At 37.9% G+C, this 19,948-nt stretch overlaps 1 protein-coding gene across 10 annotated transcripts in view; it reads right to left on the reverse strand.

Moving 5' to 3' along the window:
- Positions 1-19,948, reverse strand: part of SPIDR (scaffold protein involved in DNA repair) — a 435,376-nt gene that overhangs the window by 301,771 nt on the left and 113,657 nt on the right. For all 10 annotated transcript variants that reach the window (XM_038583990.1, XM_038583988.1, XM_038583989.1 and 7 more), the window contains one exon: positions 2,047-2,291. In XM_038583990.1, the coding sequence (XP_038439918.1) occupies positions 2,047-2,291 (245 nt within the window). The remainder of the gene's footprint in view (positions 1-2,046; positions 2,292-19,948) is intronic.

The following is a 19,948-nucleotide window of genomic DNA, read 5'->3' on the forward strand; positions in this document are numbered from 1 at the left end:
ACTCAAAATGGATGGAAGATCTAAATGTGAGACAAGATTCAATCAAAATTCTAGAGGAGAACCCAGGCAACACCCTTTTTGAACTTGGCCACAGCAACTTCCTTCAAGATACACCTATGAAGACCAGAGAAACAAAAGGAAAAATGAAATCTTGGGACTTAAGATAAAAAGCTTCTGCACAGCAAAAGAAAGAGTCAACAAAACTAAAAGACAACCTACAGATGGGAGAAGATATTTACAAATGATGTATCAGATAAAGGGCTAGTATCCAAGATCTATAAAGAACTTATTAAACTCAACAGCAAAGAAACAAACAATCCAATCATGAAATGGGCAAAAGGCATGAACAGAAATCTCACAGAGGAAGACCTAGACATGGCCAACATGCACATGAGAAAATGCTCCGCGTCACTGGCCATCAGGGAAATACAAATCAAAACCATCATGAGATCCCACCTCACACCAGTGAGAATGGTGAAAATTAACAAGGCAAGAAACAACAAATGCTGGAGAGAATGTGGAGAAAGGGGAACCCTCTTGCCCTGTTGGTGGGAATGTGAACTCGTACACCCACTCTTAAAAACTGTGTGGAGTTTCGTCAAAGAGTTAAAAATAGGGCTACCCCATGACCCAGGAATTGCCCTGCTGAGGATTTACCCCAAAGATACAGATGCAGTGAAACATCGGGACACCTGCACCCCAATGTTCACAGCAGCAATGTCCACAATAGTCACACTGTGGAAGGAGCCCCGGTGGCCATCGAGAGTAAATGGATAAAGAAGCTGTGGTTTATGTATACAATGGAATATTACTCAGCCATCAGGAAGGATGAATACCCACCATCTGCTTCGATATGGATGGAACTGGAGGGTATCATGCTGAGTGAAGTAAGTCAATTGGAGAAGGACAAACATTATATGGCCTCACTCATATGGGGAATATAAGAAACAGTGAAAGGGATTATAGGGGAAAGGAGGAGAACTGAGTGGGAAAAATTAGAGAGGGAGACAAACCATGAGAGACTCCTAACTCAGAAATGAACAAAGGGTTGCAGAAGGGGAAGTGGGGGGGGGGTTGGGGTGACTGGGTGATGGGCACTGAGGGGGGCACTTGATGGGATGAGCACTAGGTATTATACTATATGCTGGCAATCTGAATTTAAAAAAAAAAAGAAATTTTGTTTTCATTGCTTTGTTCTAATTTAAAACAAAAGAGACCATGTATTACACAGGGCTGGGACATGGCTCTTATAAAGGCATACACCAAGCCTCTTCACACATCCTGGTCGACCCTCCATGCCCTAGCCCTAGTCAATATTCATATACATACTGAAGAATACAGATAGTTTCCTATCTGTGCATCTTTGCTCTTTTTTTTTTTTAATAGTATTTTATTTATTTATTCATGACAGACATAGAGAGAGGCAGAGATACAGCCAGAGGGAGAAGTAGGCTCCCTGCGGGGAGCCCCATGTGGGACTGGATCCTGAGACTCCAGGATCACACCCTGAGCCAAAGGCAGATGCCCAACCACTGAGCTACCCAGGAATCCCTCTTTGCTCTTTCATGTATCTTTGCATTTGCTAGTGTTCCGTTGGACAATCTCTATAACCACATTTGTAAAAATAATCTATAATTTCTTATCGAAGTTACAATTCTATGCTGTCAATTTTCCTCGCCAGGTAAACCAGTTAATAATTTTTAAATTAATATCTTAGATATTTGGATTTTTAAAGTAAAAACTTTTATTTTGTTTTGTATATTTTTATTGGAGTTCGATTTGCCAACATATAACACCCAGTTCTCATCCCATCAAGTGCCCCCCTCAGTGCCCGTCACCCAGTCACCCCATCCCTCCACCCACCTCCCCTTCCACTACCCCTTGTTCGTTTCCCAGTTAGTAGTCTCTCATGTTCTGTCTGCTTTAATATTTCCCACTCATTCTCTCTCCTTTCCTCTATAATCCCTTTCACTATTTTTTATATCCTCCGTATGTATGAACAACTTTTTTTTTAAAAAAAGATATTTTAAAAAGGTATAATTTAACCTTAGAAGCTTCTTCTTCTTTGCCAATGTTTCTGGAGTCCTGGGAAACTTCTGTTTCTGGGGTGTGTACAAAATGGTCTCTGCAGATTTCACCCTCTGCTTCACTGGTTTCTCCATCATCTGTCTATTATCAGATCCAAAATCTGTATGTTGTTTGGGAGAGGATTCTGAATCAATAAAGAAGACATTCTCTGAGTCATCCTCTTTTTCACTATCTGATGAGTATTCCAAAATTTCTGTATTACTCTGAAAAAGATTAGGAGAAAATGCAATTAAATTTGGAGAACTATAAGCATTTATTCCATTCTCTTCTGGTTATATTCACTTAAATAACTTTGTAAATCGATATTTGTAGGTGAAACTTTTATTTTGAAATTACTACAACAGGTACTATTTAAGAATATGAGTCATTACCTCTTTTTCCAAACATTTCCTAAAATGTTTCTTACTTTCTCCTACTCAAATTTCCAACTCAGAAATTTTCTTTGAAAACTGAATTATAAAACAGGAGATCATACTTCATAGTGAATCCTGGACTGAAGAATCAAACCTTTTACTGTGATGTCTTCTGTCTTTATTTAAACACACACTAAAATGTATAAGTGTATAAGTGGTAGGTATTTTGTTTTCCCATTACATGGTTTTGTAGATTAGTCCCATTTTGTTCGAACATCAGCAACAATTTATCCTTCAACATCCTAATTTTACAGTGTATTAGTAAGCTCTTCAAATTTAATAGCTACGCAAAATTTTAAATTTACTGAATAAAAATAGTCTATTTAGTTGAAATGGATCTTCTGTACCCACTCAATTTGTCATGTAGGCACGGAATCCCTCTGAGGAGCCCTGTATATTTTGATGGATCAGCATGGACTATGTATCTGGCACTGTAGCAGACATCTGGCTAAAGAGAGTCAAGAGTATACAAATGTATGAGATTACTGCTGGTAGTTACACATGTGTGTGTTTGAACTGGTGTGTGACTGTGCAGGGTAGCACTAGAGTTTTCATCATTTGCTAATCTACATAAGACAAAAAGTTTATTACTTTTGACCTTTTCTGAGGATTTTATAGTTAAATTCTTTTTAAGAGCTTAAAAAAGGACATCACTCACTCCCACATCTCCAAAAAACTGCCTGCGTATTCACCTGTTACTATGCACAGTTAAAATAAGAAAAAGTAAATGAAAAAGTTTCTCAAACAAAGAGTTTATTCCACTATATTTTTCACAATCTCATTTACATGCTTAAATTACTGCAGGTAGCTGATAAGCCCTTAATAAGCACTGGACTCATGTGTTTTCCCCACAACACAAAATCTGAGTAAATGTTAACAATAGGTCATAAAAAGAACCAAACCAGTTTAGACTGAAAATTAAGTTGCTTGATACTACAAATTTATATATATACATCACTTTAAAACTCCAAATCCAATTCATCTTTTTGTTATGAAAAGTCTTTTCTTTTAGTACCCTAAAGTTTGCACTTCATCCTAGAGCAGGGTTTCTCAATCTCAGCACTACTGCCACTTGGGGCTGGATAATGTGGTAGGAAGTCTCCTGTGCAGCATCCCCAGCAACTACCCACTAGATGATAACATCATGGTCTCACCAGTAATAACTATCAAAAATGTCTTAAGACACTGCTAATTGCCCTGGGAGAAAAAATCACCCCTAAGTATGAACCACTACCCTAGAAAAATGTCTGCAAATAACCAACCACATTTAGCCTGTGCTGGAGACTCACATCCAGAAGCAAAGGGGACACAGCACTTCACAGGGATGGAGAAGTCAGAATGAAATGCAGTAGGAACCCCTTCTCTGCAGGGGAATATTCCTAGGCCCTCAGTGGATGCCTGTAACTACAGACAGACTATGTTTTTTCATATACATACATACCAATAATAAAACTTGACATATAAATTAGGCACAGTAAGAGATTAATGATAACTAGTAATAAAATAGAATTATAATACATTGTCATGAAATTTATGTGAATGTAGTCTTTCTCTCAAGCTCTTATTGTCCTCTACTCACCTTTCTTGTGATAAAATGCCTACTTGATGAGATGAAGTGAGGTAAATGATATAGCCATATGATGTAGTATTAGGCTACAGTGACCTTCTGATGATAAGTCAGAAGGATCTTCTGCTTCCAGACTGTGGCTCACCCCAGGTAAACAGACCCATGGAAAGCAAAACCACAGGTAAGGGAGACTACTATAGTTATGAAACAATGTGGTAGAAGTATTGTAACCAAAGTATTGCTCAGGCTCCATGGGGAACATGTAAGAGGAACAAAAAAAATCCAGGTGGGGGCACAGGGAGAAGAGAAGAACCGCCACTTAAGGCTGAGTGCTAAGTGTAAGTTGATGAGTCAAAGAGAAGAGCAAGTACATTCCATGGAAAAGGAACAGGAGGAGTATGAATAGGAGGCCAGAGAGCACAGAACACAGGCAGGAAAATCTGTAAGGAGCAGCAAGAGAGAAGGCTGTTTGAGGAGCTTGCAAACCACAGCAGGCATTTGGCTTTATTCTGAGGCAGGGGGAGAATCACTGGTAGTTGCCACAAGGGCTAACAAAATCAGATATTAATAGGGAATGATCAACCAAACCATATTCTGACAATAGACTCTAAGATGCAAGAGAAAAGGTACCAAAGACTGCCAGCAGGAAAGCAGCTAGGTAGAGCATCCTCATCATCAAAGTAGAACAAAAGAGGATGTGAGTGGGAGTAAGAATAAGAGAGGTAGACTTGAAAGAAAATGAGGGAAGAGATGTGAGCACACTTGAGGATTCTCACATGTGAGAAAGGAGAGTAAAGGCTGACTCAAAGAAGACCCCAAGCATCTGTTTGGGCAATGAGAAAAGTGTGCTCACCTAGAAAGGGAATTTGAGAAATAATCTGTAGACACGTAGTTGCTAATATAAATTTGGTTTTGGAAAAAAAAAATTGGTTTTGATATGTTAATGTTCCAATGCCAATGGAATAGCCAAGGTAAAAGTGGCTCATAGGCATAGCTTTATGGGACTGGAGTTTTCATCAAGTGATATGGAATAGAGATATAACTTCAGCAATCATCAAAACAGAAACTGTGCATTAAAGTATGTGGTTGGAAAAGACCATTCCTCTAAATTCTGTAAAACTGAGAAAAAAGAAGGTCCAAGCTGGAACTGTGGGAATACCATTGATACTTAAGTTCTATTCAGGTGAGAAGAGACAGAAAAGTGTTTTGGATTTAAGAAAAAAGAGATTGCACAGCTATAAGAAAACTATGGGACTTTGGAAATAGTGTGCTATGAAGAATATCTGATGCAAAATGGTCCAGCCACTTTGGTAGACAGTTGACAGTTTCCTACAAAACTAAATATATACAACACAATCCAGCAATCACATTCCTTGGTATTTACCCAAGGGAGCTGAAAACTTATGTCCACATAAATACCTGTATACAGATGTTTAGATCAATTACTCCTAACTACCAAAACATGGAAGCCACCAAGGTGTCTTTCGGTGAGCAAATGAATAAACTGTGGTACATTCACACAATGGAACTGTATTCAGAGCCATAGAGAAGAGAGTTATCCCTGAAAAGTCATGAAGAACTTCAAGTGCACATGACTAAGTGAAAGAAGCCAAACTTCACACAGAAGTGGGTACGTACTGTGTGATTCCAACCATATTACATTCTGGAAACAACAAAACTATGAAGACAACAAAAAGATTGGTGGTTGCCAGCAGTGATGGGAGAACGATGGATGGGCAGAGGACTCTCTGATGTGGAAATACTGTGTACAATGATAAACACATGTCATTATGCATTTGTCCAAACCCACAGAATGGATAATACCAAGAGGAAACCTTCACATACACTACTGACTTTGGATGATTATGACACACCAGTGTGGGTTCATCAATTATAACAAATGTACCATTCTGGGAAGTGATGCTGATAATGGGGGAGGCTATACATATGCGTCAGGGCAAGGAGTATATGGTAAATCTCTAGACCTTCCTCTCAATTTTACCGAAAATCTAAAACTGTTCTAAAAACATAAACCCCAAAAACAAAAATAGGTTTAAATGGAAAGGAAAGTGAAAATAAGAGACCTGATAATCCTTTCAGGAAGCTTGGAAATGACACCCGGGTGGCTCAGCGGTTGAGCATCTGCTTTCAGCTCAGGATGTGATCCCGGAGTCCTGGGATCAAGTCTCACATCGGGCTCCTTGCAGGGAGCCTGCTTCTCCCTCTGCCTGTGCCTCTGCCTCTCTGTCTCTCATGAATAAATAAATATTTACAAAACAAAGAAAAAATAGAAAAGGCAGCATACAAAGACACATTTGCTCAGCCAAGCACAATTCATATGACAGAGTTGAAGTTAAATCATGAAAATAAAAGTGTACTCCAGAGTCTAGTGTATTTTCTAATTACAACCACAAAATTTAAATGAATTTCCTCAAGGAAGAATTTAATAGAGTTAATACTGGTAAGATTTACTAGAAATTTAGATAGTACTTTGGAATTTCTTGGCAGCATGACAATCAATTTTAGGTACTTGGTTTGGGCAGCCACAACTTTAATGAAAATTAGCTGATATACAAGAATATACTGAATGCCTACCACTCACATGCTCCCTAAGCTCCTGTAGCTAATACAAGGAAATCTTTCTATTTTCATTCCCACATACTTATAATCGATTTCAAAACTGAAACAAGTAAAAACTAAAATAAAAATACAAAGCAATATATAGATAATTCCAGACACATTGGATATACAGCAGATATAGGAGTGGAGAAGAAAGATCACTTGGGGCAGTCTAGCCTAAAAAATCTTTAACCGATAAAGGCAGCATTTGACCTCAACATTGTCTCTTACTCAGCCCTGCCCCTCACTAGCTGGTTACCTTAGGCAATTTACTACTTAACTTCTCTATGCCTTTGTTTCCTCACCTATAAATTGGAGCTATAATAATGCTTAACACATTAAGCATTTAGCTAATGTTAGCTATTATTTTTAGCCCATAGAAGTAGTTAAAGCAAGCATTTGGTTTTAAATTTAAAATATTTTTAACTTTGCACTTTATTTTCTGGAAAGTTTTTTTTTCCCTTCATTTGTAAGATCTCTATATCAAGAGGAACACAACAAATAATGTCTTTAGCGGTCAAAGATACAAACAATGCCTTAACCAGTAGAACTACTCATATACTCTTCACATAGGCATTTCTAAGAGTAAACAAAAAGGATTAACAAGCACCTTTAGGAAAAGAGAACTAAAAACTATCACTTTAGCATATTGTATTTTAGAACTCTCCTTGAGCCCATAATCCTTGAACAATGTGTAGGAAGTCTCTCCACATGGACACAGAAAGGAAATAAAGCTAACCAGACACCACCAGTTTTGGCCCAAGCCTGAGAGTAAAGAGCACATATTCTTTCAGAAAGGATGGTGTGTGCATAAACACACATATGTGTCTGAGCGTGTGCATGCACGTGTGTGCAGAGCTGCATGTGTGCCTGGCACTGGGAGAAGGGGAAAAGTCACAGGGAGGTCAGAGAAGCCTGTAGTTCATGTGGTTGTTTACATTTCACCTTTATATCACAGGATCGGATTAAACAAAGAAGGGCTATGAGCTTGGGAACAAGAAAGATGGTTTTGAATTGCACTTTGGCTATTTGTTTTGTGACTTTGCATAAGTAATTTCACAGACTCTACCATTTCTTAGTTTAAGCATCCAAAAATGCAAAATTCTTTTAGAAATATTTCAACAATTAGAGATAATGACTATTTATTATACTTACTTATTTCAAACATATGGAAAAGCATAAAGATATAAAAAATAAATACACTCATCGCCCTATCACCCTATGTCAAGTATTTACAGGATGTAAATTTCTCTTCACAGTTTCTTTTAAATGATGCAACTGAAATTTTATGTATCCCTTCTTGTTTCTGTTTTCCTCCTTCCTAAAAGTAAATCTCTCCTGCACTCCACATTCCATTAGTCTTGTTTTATCACAAACACACATATATAAAATGTATAGTATTACTTTGTAAGCTTTTACATTTTATATAAAGTTATAAAATAGTGTCCTTGAACACAGATCTGAATGACCTATTATCAATATTCTGTTTTTTCTATTTATCCATGTTCACACATGTAGTTCTATTTCAGTGCTGCCCAATACAAGAAAACATAAGAAATTTAAAAATTTTTAGTAACCACATTAAGAAAATAAAAAGAAACAGATGAAATTATGATAATATATTTTATTTAACCAAACATATCACAGGATTACTATTTCTTGTCTGAGCTCTCACTAGAATCACCTTTAGAAGCTCCCTCACTGTAACTCAAAACACATTACCCAGGTGCAAAGCCAATGCCACACCTTAAGGTATTTGTTACAGCAGAACCCCACTTCTGGGTACCAATTACCAGCTCATGCTGCCATGAGAAAATACCACAGACTAGGTGGCTTTAAAAATAGATACTGAGATCTGTGGAGACTGAGGAGTCCAAGTCAGTTTGGTTGCGGTTGAGAGCTCTTCCCAGCTTGCAGATGGCCACTTTCTTGCTATGTCTTCTACTGTACCTTTAGTTTCTATATCATTTATTTTTGCTCTAAATTTTATTATTTTCCTTTCCTTCTGGTTTTAGGTTTTGTTTGTTGTTCTTTTTCTAGCTACGTTAGGTATAAGGTTATTTAACTGAGTTTTTTCTTGCTTCATGAGGTAAGCCTGTATTGCTACAAACTTCCCTCTTAGAAACATTTTTTGCTACAGCCCTACCTCCAGATTAGGTTTTGGACCATTTTGGGTTTTCTGGTTTAGGTTATGTTTTTTAAAGATTATTATTTTTCCTTCCTTCCTTCCTTCCTTCCTTCCTTCCTTCCTTCCTTCCTTCCTTCCTTCCTTCCTTCCTTCCTTCCTTCCTACCTTCCTTCCTTCCTCATTCATTCATTCATTCATTCATTCATTCATTCATTCATTGTGGAGAGGAGCTAAGGGAGAAGGAGACAATCTCAAGCAGACTCCACATTGGGCATGAAGCCTGAAGCAGGACTCAATTTCATGACCCTGAGATCACAACCTGAACTGAAACCAAGAGTCAGTTGCCCAACCAACTGTGCCACCCAGGTGCACCAGTACCATCAACATTATATTTTCACTTGTTTCCATGTACTATTTCTTCCTTTATTTCCTGTTTGACTTGTTCATGGTTTAGTAGAATTATTATTTATCCTCCATATATTTGGGTTTTTATACATTTTTTTCTTGTGATTGATTTTATAGTTTCCTAGCATTGTGGTCAGAAAAGACACATGGTTGACTCGGAATTTTTTTAATTTGCTGAGGCTTGTTTTGTGGTCTAATACATGACCTATTCCAGAGAATTTTCTATCTGCACTTGAAAAATTCTACTGTTCTTAAATGGAATGTTGTGAATATACCTGTTTAATCTAACTTGCCAGTGTGTCATTCAAAGCCACAGTTTCCTTGTTGATTTTCTGTTTAGATGATGTATCCATTGATCTGAGTGGAGTGTTAAAGTCCGCTACTATTATTCTATTATTAATTTCTTTATTTTTTATTAACTATTTTATGTATTTGGGTGCTGCTATGTTGGGGTGCATAGATATTTACAATTATTAGATCTTCTTGTTTGAATGTCCCCTTTATTAATATATAGTGTCCTTCTTTGCCTCTTGTTACAGTCTGTTTTAAAGTCTATTTTGTCCGATATAAGTATTGCTACTCATGCTTCCTGTTGACATCCATTTGCATAATAGATGTTTCTCTATCCCCTCACTTTCAATCTGCGAGTGTCTTTGTATCTGAAGCAGCATACAGATGGATCTTGTTATTTCAACCATTCTGTCACCCTATGTCTTTTAATTAGTCTACTAACATTCAAAGTAATTATTGACAATATGTATTCCTTGTGATTTTGTTTTCTGGTTGTTTCTGGTTTTTCTTTGATCATTTCTTGCCTTTCATGTTTTGCTGATTTTATTTAGTGATATATCTGGATTCCTTTCTCTTTATTCTTTGCATATTTATTAGTGGGTTTTGATATATGGTTACCATTAGATTTGTATATAAACTCTTCAGCAAATAGTAGTCTATATTAAGTTGATGGTCATTTAATTTTGAAGTCATTCTTTCTGTCTCTCTTCCCTATATTTTAGGTATACGTTGTCATATTTTATATCTTCTTATTTTGTGAGTTCCTTGGCTAATTCTTTATAGAAATATTTATTTTTACTGGTTTTGTTTCCTATCTTCATATTATCACTTTTGATCTTTCCTTTCTTCTCAGAGTCCTCTTTAATATTTCTTTCAGGGCTGGTATAGTGGTTACAACTCCTTTAGTTTTTGTTTGTCTGGGAATAGCCTCATGGGACAGAGTACTTTTAGCTGTAGATTTTTCCCATTCAGTGCTTTGAATATATCATGCCACTCTCTTCTGGCTTGCAAAATTTCTGTTAAAAAATCCCCTGCTAGTTTTATGGAGTTTCCCTTGTATGTTACTGTCTTCTTTTGTCTTGATGCTTTTAATTTTTTTCTTTATCACTATAATTTGCCATTTTCATTACAATACATCTTGGTGTAGATCTGCTTTTGTTGATTTTTGGGGGGAGTTTTCTCTGCCTCCTAGATTTGGTTACCTGTTTCCTTCTCCAGATTAGGAAAGTTATCAGGTATTATTTCTTCAAATAAATTTTCTGTCCTCTTTTCTCTCTTTTCTTCTTCTGTGACTACGATGATACAAATGTTATTACATTTGAGGAATTCACTGAGTTAAGTCTATTCTCATTTTGCATAATTCCTTTTTCTCTTTTGTTCAGCTTGATTACTTTCCATTACTCTGTCTTCTAGGTTATTAACTCACTCCTCTGCTTCCTCCAGCCTGTTCTTCATTCTATTCAGCATGTTTCCTAATGTTATTCCTTATTTCTTATCTCTGTGTTAAGAGTCTCCCATTCTTTTCCTTTTATTTTCATAAGTACCCTAATGACCAATGCTTTAAATACCCACCAGGCAGGTTACTTGTATCTGTTTCACTTAGATCTCTGGTCATGGACCTGTCCCATTCTTCATATGAGATAAATTTCTCTGTCTTCTCATTTTGCCTAAGTTTCTGTGCCTGTTTATGTGTGTTAAGAAAGTCAGCTATGCGTCTTATTCTTGAGGGTAATGGACTTATATGTTCTTTTTTTTTTTTTTAATTTATTTATGATAGTCACAGAGAGAGAGAGAGAGAGAGGCAGAGACACAGGCAGAGGGAGAAGCAGGCTCCATGCACCGGGAGCCTGATGTGGGATTCGATCCCGGGTCTCCAGGATCGCGCCCTGGGCCAAAGGCAGGCGCCAAACCGCTGCGCCACCCAGGGATCCCGGTAATGGACTTATAAAGAAGAGGTCCTCTAGTGCCTTACTCTGTATCATCCCCCATTCCCCAGGGCCTGGAGATTCTAGGCATGTCTCCAATGTGTGCTGTGTGTGCTCTGCTGTTTTGTCTTGGCCACTTTATTTTTCAGGCTGGACATCTGCAGAGGCTCTCTTTGCCTGCTGTGGGCAGTGTTTGGTCCCCGGCCTGAATGTTTAAAGTAGGTATGCTCAGTCTCCTTGTGAAATGAAACCTGTTGCTACCACTGCCAGAACTGAGGCCTCACAAAACTCCCAGGTCAGGAGAAACAGTGTGAGCAAGGGTTTGGGCCAGTCTTCTGGGGGAGGGATCTGTGGCACTGGGACTGAGGAAACAAGACTGGGGAAAGTGGTTCTGCCAGAGCATGGTGGGGGCAGGGGGAGGTGGCTTGATGTAAGCATTAAGCATGTTAGGTGGCAAGTGTCAGTGCTGTGCTGGTTCCCACAGGTGGCCCTGTGCTTATGCTGAGAGGTAGTAGAGGGAAATGGGGCCAGCCAGTTCTTTGTTCCTGGAGGGTTCTGTCCATAAACGTGACATTTCTGGGACACGCTCCAAAATGAGCAAATAATCTCCTTGCTGTGTGTCCCAGGCACTGTTTTTTTTTCTTTTGAGAGATTTTATTTATTTATTTGAGAGAGACCAAGTGAAATGAGAAAGAACAAGTGGGGGGAGGGGCAGAGGAAGAAGCAGACTCCCCTCAAGACAGGGAGCCCGATGTAGGACTAGATCCCAGGAGCCTCTGAGTAACCCAGGCAGATAATCAACTGAGCCACTAAAGCTCCCCCAGGCACTCTTTTAGATACTGTTTCCATGCTTTATGTATGTGAGTTCTTTGCCAGTCTTCACTCTAAGAGCAACACAGTGCCCTCCAGGCTCTATTCCAGCCAAGTCCACTGACCTTTTAAATTTTAAGGCTTTAGGGACACCTGGCTGGGTCAGTTGGCACAGCATATGATTCTTGATCTCTGGGTTGTAAGTTAGAGCTCCACACTAGATGTAGAGATTACTTTAAAAAATAAAATCTTTACAAAAACTCCAGGCTTTAAGCTCTGCTGGTTGCCAGAAGTTAGAAAATTCCATCTCTCTCACTTTCCAAGCCAAGTGCTATACAGATTCATTTTCTCCTTCTGTGCTTCACTGTGTGTTAGTCTGTCTCCTGCTCTTCTCTGTGACAGTGGCCACGAACTGTTTCTCCCCTAAACCATGTCTTCACACTTCCTACCTTCTTTGATATGGCCTCTTCTCTATCGTTAGAGTCTGTTTTACCGGTCTTCAGGTCAATTTCTGGGGTATTTAGGATGATTTGATAGTTATCTAGTTGTATTCATGGGATGAAGTGAACTTAGAGTCTTCCTACTCCACTGCCATCATCCTCTCTTCTTATACTTTTAAATTTTTATTCTGATAGGTCTGAAATATTTCACTCTTAAGTTTTCATTTTCTTGGTTATTCATAGAGTTGAACATCTTTGCACTTTTTTATTGCCTCTCCATATTTTTTTTTCAGTGAACTGCTTGTTCATATACTTTACCCGTATTTTTAGTAAGAGAGATATCTACTTTTTACTTATATGAATCTAAATGTTGCATAGATTGAGAGGTCATTATAAATCCATTATTAAAATTTTAAAATGACAGAGGAAGAACCAGTACATAAAACTGAAATCTCTTCTAGGACCTTAAGAGAATTTTCTCAACCAAAGATTTTTTAATCATTATCTCTGGTAGACTGCCTAATGCTATACAGTGGCCCAGTACTTGGGCAATATTTTTGTTCCTTGAAATTTTTTATTCTTTATGTAATCATCTTTATATGAATGTATTACTTTACTTCAATATTGGATCTCAAGGACCAAAATAAATATTTATTTTTTTTCTTTTGAAACACATATTTTCCAATATTTTCTTCCTGTTCCCTTTGGAAAGCTAACCAACTGGTGCTCTCTTAAAACTTTCATGTAAAATTACTTCTTTCAGGTATACAGGCTTCTGGTATTAATACAGGCTTCTGGTATTACAGAAATAATACCTACAAGTAAATTTGGATATTTTATAGCAGAAAATTTTCTGCTGTGGTCAAATTCATAGAACTAGAGTAAATATGTAGCTATGATCGTTATTTGCTAATGTTTGAAACAAAATATACTTATTAATATTGTGATTCCTTTTCTTTCCTCTGATCTAATCATTTCAGAATTAGGAGATTCCTAATCCTAACAAGATTAAGATATGAGCAAGGAGTAGTTCCCATGAAATCAGTCATCAAAAGACAATTATAACATTGTAAATTGTATGTACCTGAAGCCACCTGCAATTTATTAAAGCCATAAAATGTTTAAAACTTCCTCAGTTTTCATAAGTTCACAATACTGCTAAAATAGACAACTGTCATAATTTATTTCTGATTTCTCTATTCAGAGAACTATCCATGGAGGAAATAGCCTTCAACATCCAAGCAGCCACAGGTGTGGCCTTCCATGTCTAAGCAGCCATGTGTCCACTATGACGGGCTTTAGGTAGAGAAGCCACCAAAGTTGGGCCACTCAGATTCTGAATTGAGAGATACAGAGTCTGGGAAGTAGAAGGCATTTAGACTAATGGTCTAAATCTTTCACACTAAATCAAAGATTCATGATTTCCTGCTAGTAAGGTTCCCAGAACTGCCCTGAGACCTAGTTCATCCTTCAGCTTTATCTTAGATTCCTTGGAATATAGAAGCATGATTCCAATAAATCTCTTCTTCTTTTAAAAAAGAGCTAGATTTGTTTTCTGTTGTTTGTAACCAAGAGGCTTACTATCTGCTAAATATCTCCAAAAAAGAAAAACATTTCTATTAAACAAATATTTATTCAGTATACACTATGTGCAAGATGTTATGCAAGAGAGAAAATTTGACACACTGTTCCATAAACAGCTTGAAATCAAATAAAGGTATTACAAGCATGGTTCACATTAAATGTTCCAAGTAGGCAATGAATGGAGACCTTATTTCTGTCCAATCTGAAACCAGCATGCATACCAGAAAAGATAAAATCTATACCAGGTCTCAAAGCATTGGAAAATTATTTTTTTGAAGATAAATAGATTATTTATTTATTTAATTATTTTTATTTATTTATTTAAGAGAGAGAAAGAGCACAAGAGGGGTGAGGAGGTGAGAGGGAGAGAAAGAGAAGTAGACTCCCCACTGAGTGTGAAGCCCAATGCAGTGCTCCACCTCATGACCCTGAAATCATGACCTGAGCTGCAATCAATAGTGAGATGCTTAACCAATTCAGCTACTCAGGCCCCCAATGGAAAATTCTTAACAAATGAAAATGAGAAGAAAGAAGCAAACACATAAGGCAAGCAACTAGATGGATATTCAAGATATAAAAGTAAGTCCAGATAAAGTTTAAGGTTCATACTAGGAAGCAAGAGGTAATAAGAATAAGATAATTAGAGCAATATAATCCTATAGATTAGGTTTGTGCGTACTGAGAGAATACACATGCTCTCTTATATAAGACAAATCAACATACCCATCATCCATGTGGAATATGCTCTAAATTTATTTCTTGGAATAATGATGGGCAAAAATTCATTCATATGCTTTCAATGTAGCTTCTCAGTACCAGTGACTAGAGTGAGTCAGTGATAAAGTTCATCCATTCAAACTTGTTCCTATTCCCAACTCCACTGATGAAATGCACTAATAAATTAAGTTTCAATAACATTTTAATGTACTGAAAGTAATTCAATACAATTCATTTTTAGCCTACTACTTGAATAATAATCACTATTCTAAAACTGTTTGGTAACCAAATAGTGCTAACGAAATACTCCAGAGGAAGAGTCAATTGGTTCAAATGATGAACAAAATAGACCAAATTTTGAGACAGGATAATGGTACTACTAATGGAAATAGAGAACACTTTCTGGAGCAAAGAAAGGGAAAAGAAGATATTATTTCCAAGACAGAGAGTTTTAAATGATTATAGCCCAGCACAGAGACATGGAGCCATCTGGCAAGAGGCTAGGATGCATCTGCTTGGCAAAGAGGTTATTGGAGAAGAAATGATGGAAGACACCAACCTTTAAAATGCCCTCTCTGTGGAGAGAGGTGAGAACAAACCAGCTACAGCATTCTACTTCCTGAGCTCCTTGAATATTAAGGAGTATTTATGTGACTAGCTTCATCACAGACAACCTCCCTCAGGTTGTAGGATAGGGATCGTAATGACTCCATGACTTCCATTACTTTCAGGGATTCTTTATTTTGATATTCTATAATACTGTACAGCCAAATGATAAGAAAAAAAGACCCTATTGTTTCTCTCCTTTAAGATCTGCCAGTGGGATGCCTGGGTGGGTCAGTGGTTGAGCATCTATCTGCCTTTGGCTCAAGGCATCATCCTGTGGGTCCCGGGATTTAGTCCCGCATCAGGCTCCCTGCATGGAGCCTGCTTCTCCTTCCGCCTGTGTTTCTGCCTCTCTCTCCCTGTGTCTCTCATGAATAAATAAAATCTTAAGAAAAAGAAAAAAAGGGAAGTCTACATGAGTAGCGTCCTCTTAGATAGAAACTGTGTCTATTAACAAAGTAAAAAAAAAATCATTATATTCTAATTACAAGATTAAGTAATGCCACCATGGTAAAGCTACCTCCAAGACAAATTAAACAAATTAGTCAAACACTGCTCTCTAACATTTAGAAATTTAAAGCTTTTAACTCTGAACTGTATTGAAAGGTCACACTAAGAACAACAATAGAATACTAGTAATAAAAGACCACTTCTTTATTTTTAAATGATACCTTTGTGGCTACTTCAGCTGTTAAAACAAAGAAAAGGAAAATAGTAACTAAACTAAAATCATTCTTTTAGGTAACCAATTATAAGACAGAAAACGGCTCCCTTGACTCATATTTCATAAGATGTCAAGCCCTTGTTTTCAGCTCAGGTGAGAAGGTGTCCATGAGAGGAGAGGAGGCAGGCTGGGGTGGGGGTCGGTGAAAGCACCTTGTGTGCCCGATGGTGAAGGAACAGGTGCTGGCTGCAACCCTGACTTGCAGGGCCAGGCGTGTTCCCCAGGCCACATCCTACAGTGCACTGGTTTCTGCTCTCTGAGGCTTCTCACTCAATTACTGACCAGGCCCAGACTTGCCCTTGTAAGATCTTATGAGATCAGCAGGAGTCAGGCTATGCTAAGTTCACCATGTTTATTTTAAGTTCAGCTTCCCTTTCTTAAAGTCACACCACAAATGAAAACAGTAGTGGCATTTTAAAGAAGAACAAAAGAATTTTAAGGCTCTTAAAATTCTTGCTTAGGAGCCTTTAAATCTAATAATAATCACTAAATGTTTTTAGGGAGGGTAGAAGGTGAGGGCAACAGCAAAAATGCCACTGAAGATAAGCTATGGCAACTGTAGCAAATAAAATGACCAAAACCAAGAGAGCTCTTAAAAATTAAAGGGAATGAAAGAGAACTGGTGGCTGGTAAACCAACAAATTTAGTAGCAAATGCCTCTATTTCCACCCTCAACACTAAAATGGAGTTCACTAATTTAACAAATTAATTGAGTGCTTACTCTGTATCAGGAATCATTCTGGGTACAATGATTATAGTGGGAAGGACACCAAAATTCATACTCCAGTGGTCTTTAAATTCTAATGGAATCACACACACACACCCTAATAAATGTGGGCTGTTTTCTGGCTATTAATCAAGAACTGCACAGTTGGTTGGAAAATGACAGCAAAACCACCAAAAATGGAAAGATTATATATCTCAAACTCTCAGCTGCTCACAGAATTTTATTTTTATTGGGATTATAAATCGATGACTACAACACAATTCTAGACAACAGAGTTTTAAACTATTGATAGGAGATATACTTTCACTATTTACATGGTATGTTTGTGACTGAAATTTTATCCATGAGAATTGAAGCCAGCTAGTGAGGAAAAACAAAAGCTATAGCATTTCTCACACACTGAAGAAAAAAAAATTTTTTTTGGAGGTAAACAGGTTTAACAAGCTACACCCATGGTCACACCTTTGTAAAGCACTTGGCTTGCCTTCCTCAAATATGTTTCCAACCTCAAATTCCAGCCCAATGAGAATGACAGGACTCAAGTCCTATCAACGTGGGTTCAAATGCACCATCCCACCTCATCTTAAGTATCAAAGACCTTGCTCTGAGGAACCCAAAGAGAAATGAGAAATAGCAGGGCAAAGGTGAATCTTAAGAGAAAGGGAGAGAGAGAGAAATTACAATGCTGTAGAAGGAACCTACAGGGTCAGTCACAGTTCACCAAGCACAGCTGAGTGTGGAGGAGGTCAGAGCAAATGCCCAAGGGCAGAAATCCACAAAAAACCAGTGGTGACCTGCCCAGACCAGGTCCACACAACCTGGCTACAGTGATCTAGTGACAAGAAAAAAAAGCACCCTCTTCTCCAAAGAAGACAGGGCGTAACTGTAGAATACGGATGCAGTCTATAATACAACCTACCCAAGCCACTCTCTGTTTTAAAATATGTTCAGAGAAAGACACAGCCCTGAGTCTTTCTGCAACCCTGCTCGCTGGCACAGCCAGGCAGGGGCAGCACACCTTGTCCCTGGTCTGCTGGAGGCTAAAAGGTCCTCCAACTCAAACCTACACTCAAAACTGGGGCCTCAAAATTAATAGAGAAGCTCAAGTGACAGTGTTCTAAAAATTAATCTGTTCACTTATGCAAATGCAACCAGGAGCAGGACACAGGCTGTTTCTGGTTATGAGCTAGGCTTTTTTTTTTTTTTAATTCAGAACAAAAAAAAAAAAGAAATCTTACACAATGGTGGACTGGGGAGGGAAAAAATGGAAGCAGAGCCTAGAGAACGTAGAGCTTCAACAGAAACAAGCCAGCTAAGTGCCCTCAGAAAACAAAGGCAATAAACAAAAACAAAAAACAGTACAAAGCCAGTATACAGCTCCAGGTCCATACATTGGACCTGGGATGTGCTTCTCCAAATGCAAGCTCCACAAGATGTTACTAGGTATTAAGAGAAAATAGGCTCCACAATCAAATCAGTTTGAATAAACTAGGTTGAAGCAAATTAAATTGTAAGACTTCTCAGGAGCTTTTATTTTTTTAATTTAAATTCAATTAGTCAACATATAACATCATTAGTCTCAGATGTAAATTCAATAATTCATCAGTTGTGTATGACACTTAGTGCTCATCACATCAGGAGCTTTTAATATGCCCATGTGCACTGTGACCTCTAAGAGGGGACTGTAATACATAGTCTTTCCTAAATTTATGCGACCACAGTTTGCCCCCTTTTTCACCGAGCATCTCATAGAACTAAAAATTGTAAAAACTTTTTATACCTTCATCATTTTAATGGAAATCCCTCAGAAGTAAAGTTTTCCGGAACTTTTTCTACTTCTATCTTCTTAAATATCACATGCTCAATGCAGTTTAATATTTTCTCAATAACTCACAATTATTCTTGTCGAGGACCACCATTTTGGACTGTGAGGTAATGAACATCTGCATATGCCAGATGGACTTCCTTCCCTCCATCTACGAGGCTATTTGCTGGCCTAAATCCTACCAACCCCAAGTCTGCTCCAAGCAGCCTCACAAACTGACTATCAAAGTCATAGACTCCTTGCTTGCCTGGGTTTAGAAACCAGGAAACAGCAAGACTTCATGTTGAACATCAGGACAACCAACGATTATTAAAATACAGATTTTGTTCTTTAGAGATTTATATCTGGCTACTTTTTCACAACTGACTTGAGCCACTAATAACCCCGAACACTCACTGCAAGGTTGCCTAGGTAGCTCAGTCAGTTAAGCATCTGACTCTTGATTTTGGCCCAGGTCATGATCTCAGGAGTATGGGATCCAGCCCTGCTTCAGGCTCAGTGCTCAGGAGGGCGTCTGCTTGAGATTCTCTCTCCCTCTCTGTATATCGCCCCCCCCCCCCATTTGTCTGTGCACACATGTGTGCATGCTCTCTCACTCAAATAAATAAATCAATCTTTAAAAGAGAAAAAAAAACCTCACTACAAAGCAAATCTACTATCAGTTACTTCAGAGGCCCAGGGTCTTCTTCCATATCCAAGGTTAAAGGAAAAGGCCCTATTCAAATTTCAGGTAGATGGCTCTAACCATGTCTCGTACACAGAGGATGATGCTTCCTCAAAATAATCAAACTTGACCAAAATAATACAAGATTCCTTTTAACTAAAAAGTGGCAAACTAGGTAAACACACACTAGATCAGGCTTTGTCTAGAAAATGCCAGCCAAAAGAATAGGGGAAAAATTTTATATACACACACACAAATGTGTGTATATATACTTAACGTCAGCAGCTACAAATATGCAGAGAGTCATAATGAATTATCTCTAAAGAAGAAACTCATCCTGTATACTTTTCCATAACCATGAGGTTCAATAAAGGTGATACATCAAGGACTCTAATATTAAGGAATTTAAAAGGTG

Source organism: Canis lupus, chromosome 35 (genome assembly GCF_011100685.1).
Source record: "Canis lupus familiaris isolate Mischka breed German Shepherd chromosome 35, alternate assembly UU_Cfam_GSD_1.0, whole genome shotgun sequence".
In the NCBI taxonomy this organism is placed as follows: domain Eukaryota; kingdom Metazoa; phylum Chordata; class Mammalia; order Carnivora; family Canidae; genus Canis; species Canis lupus.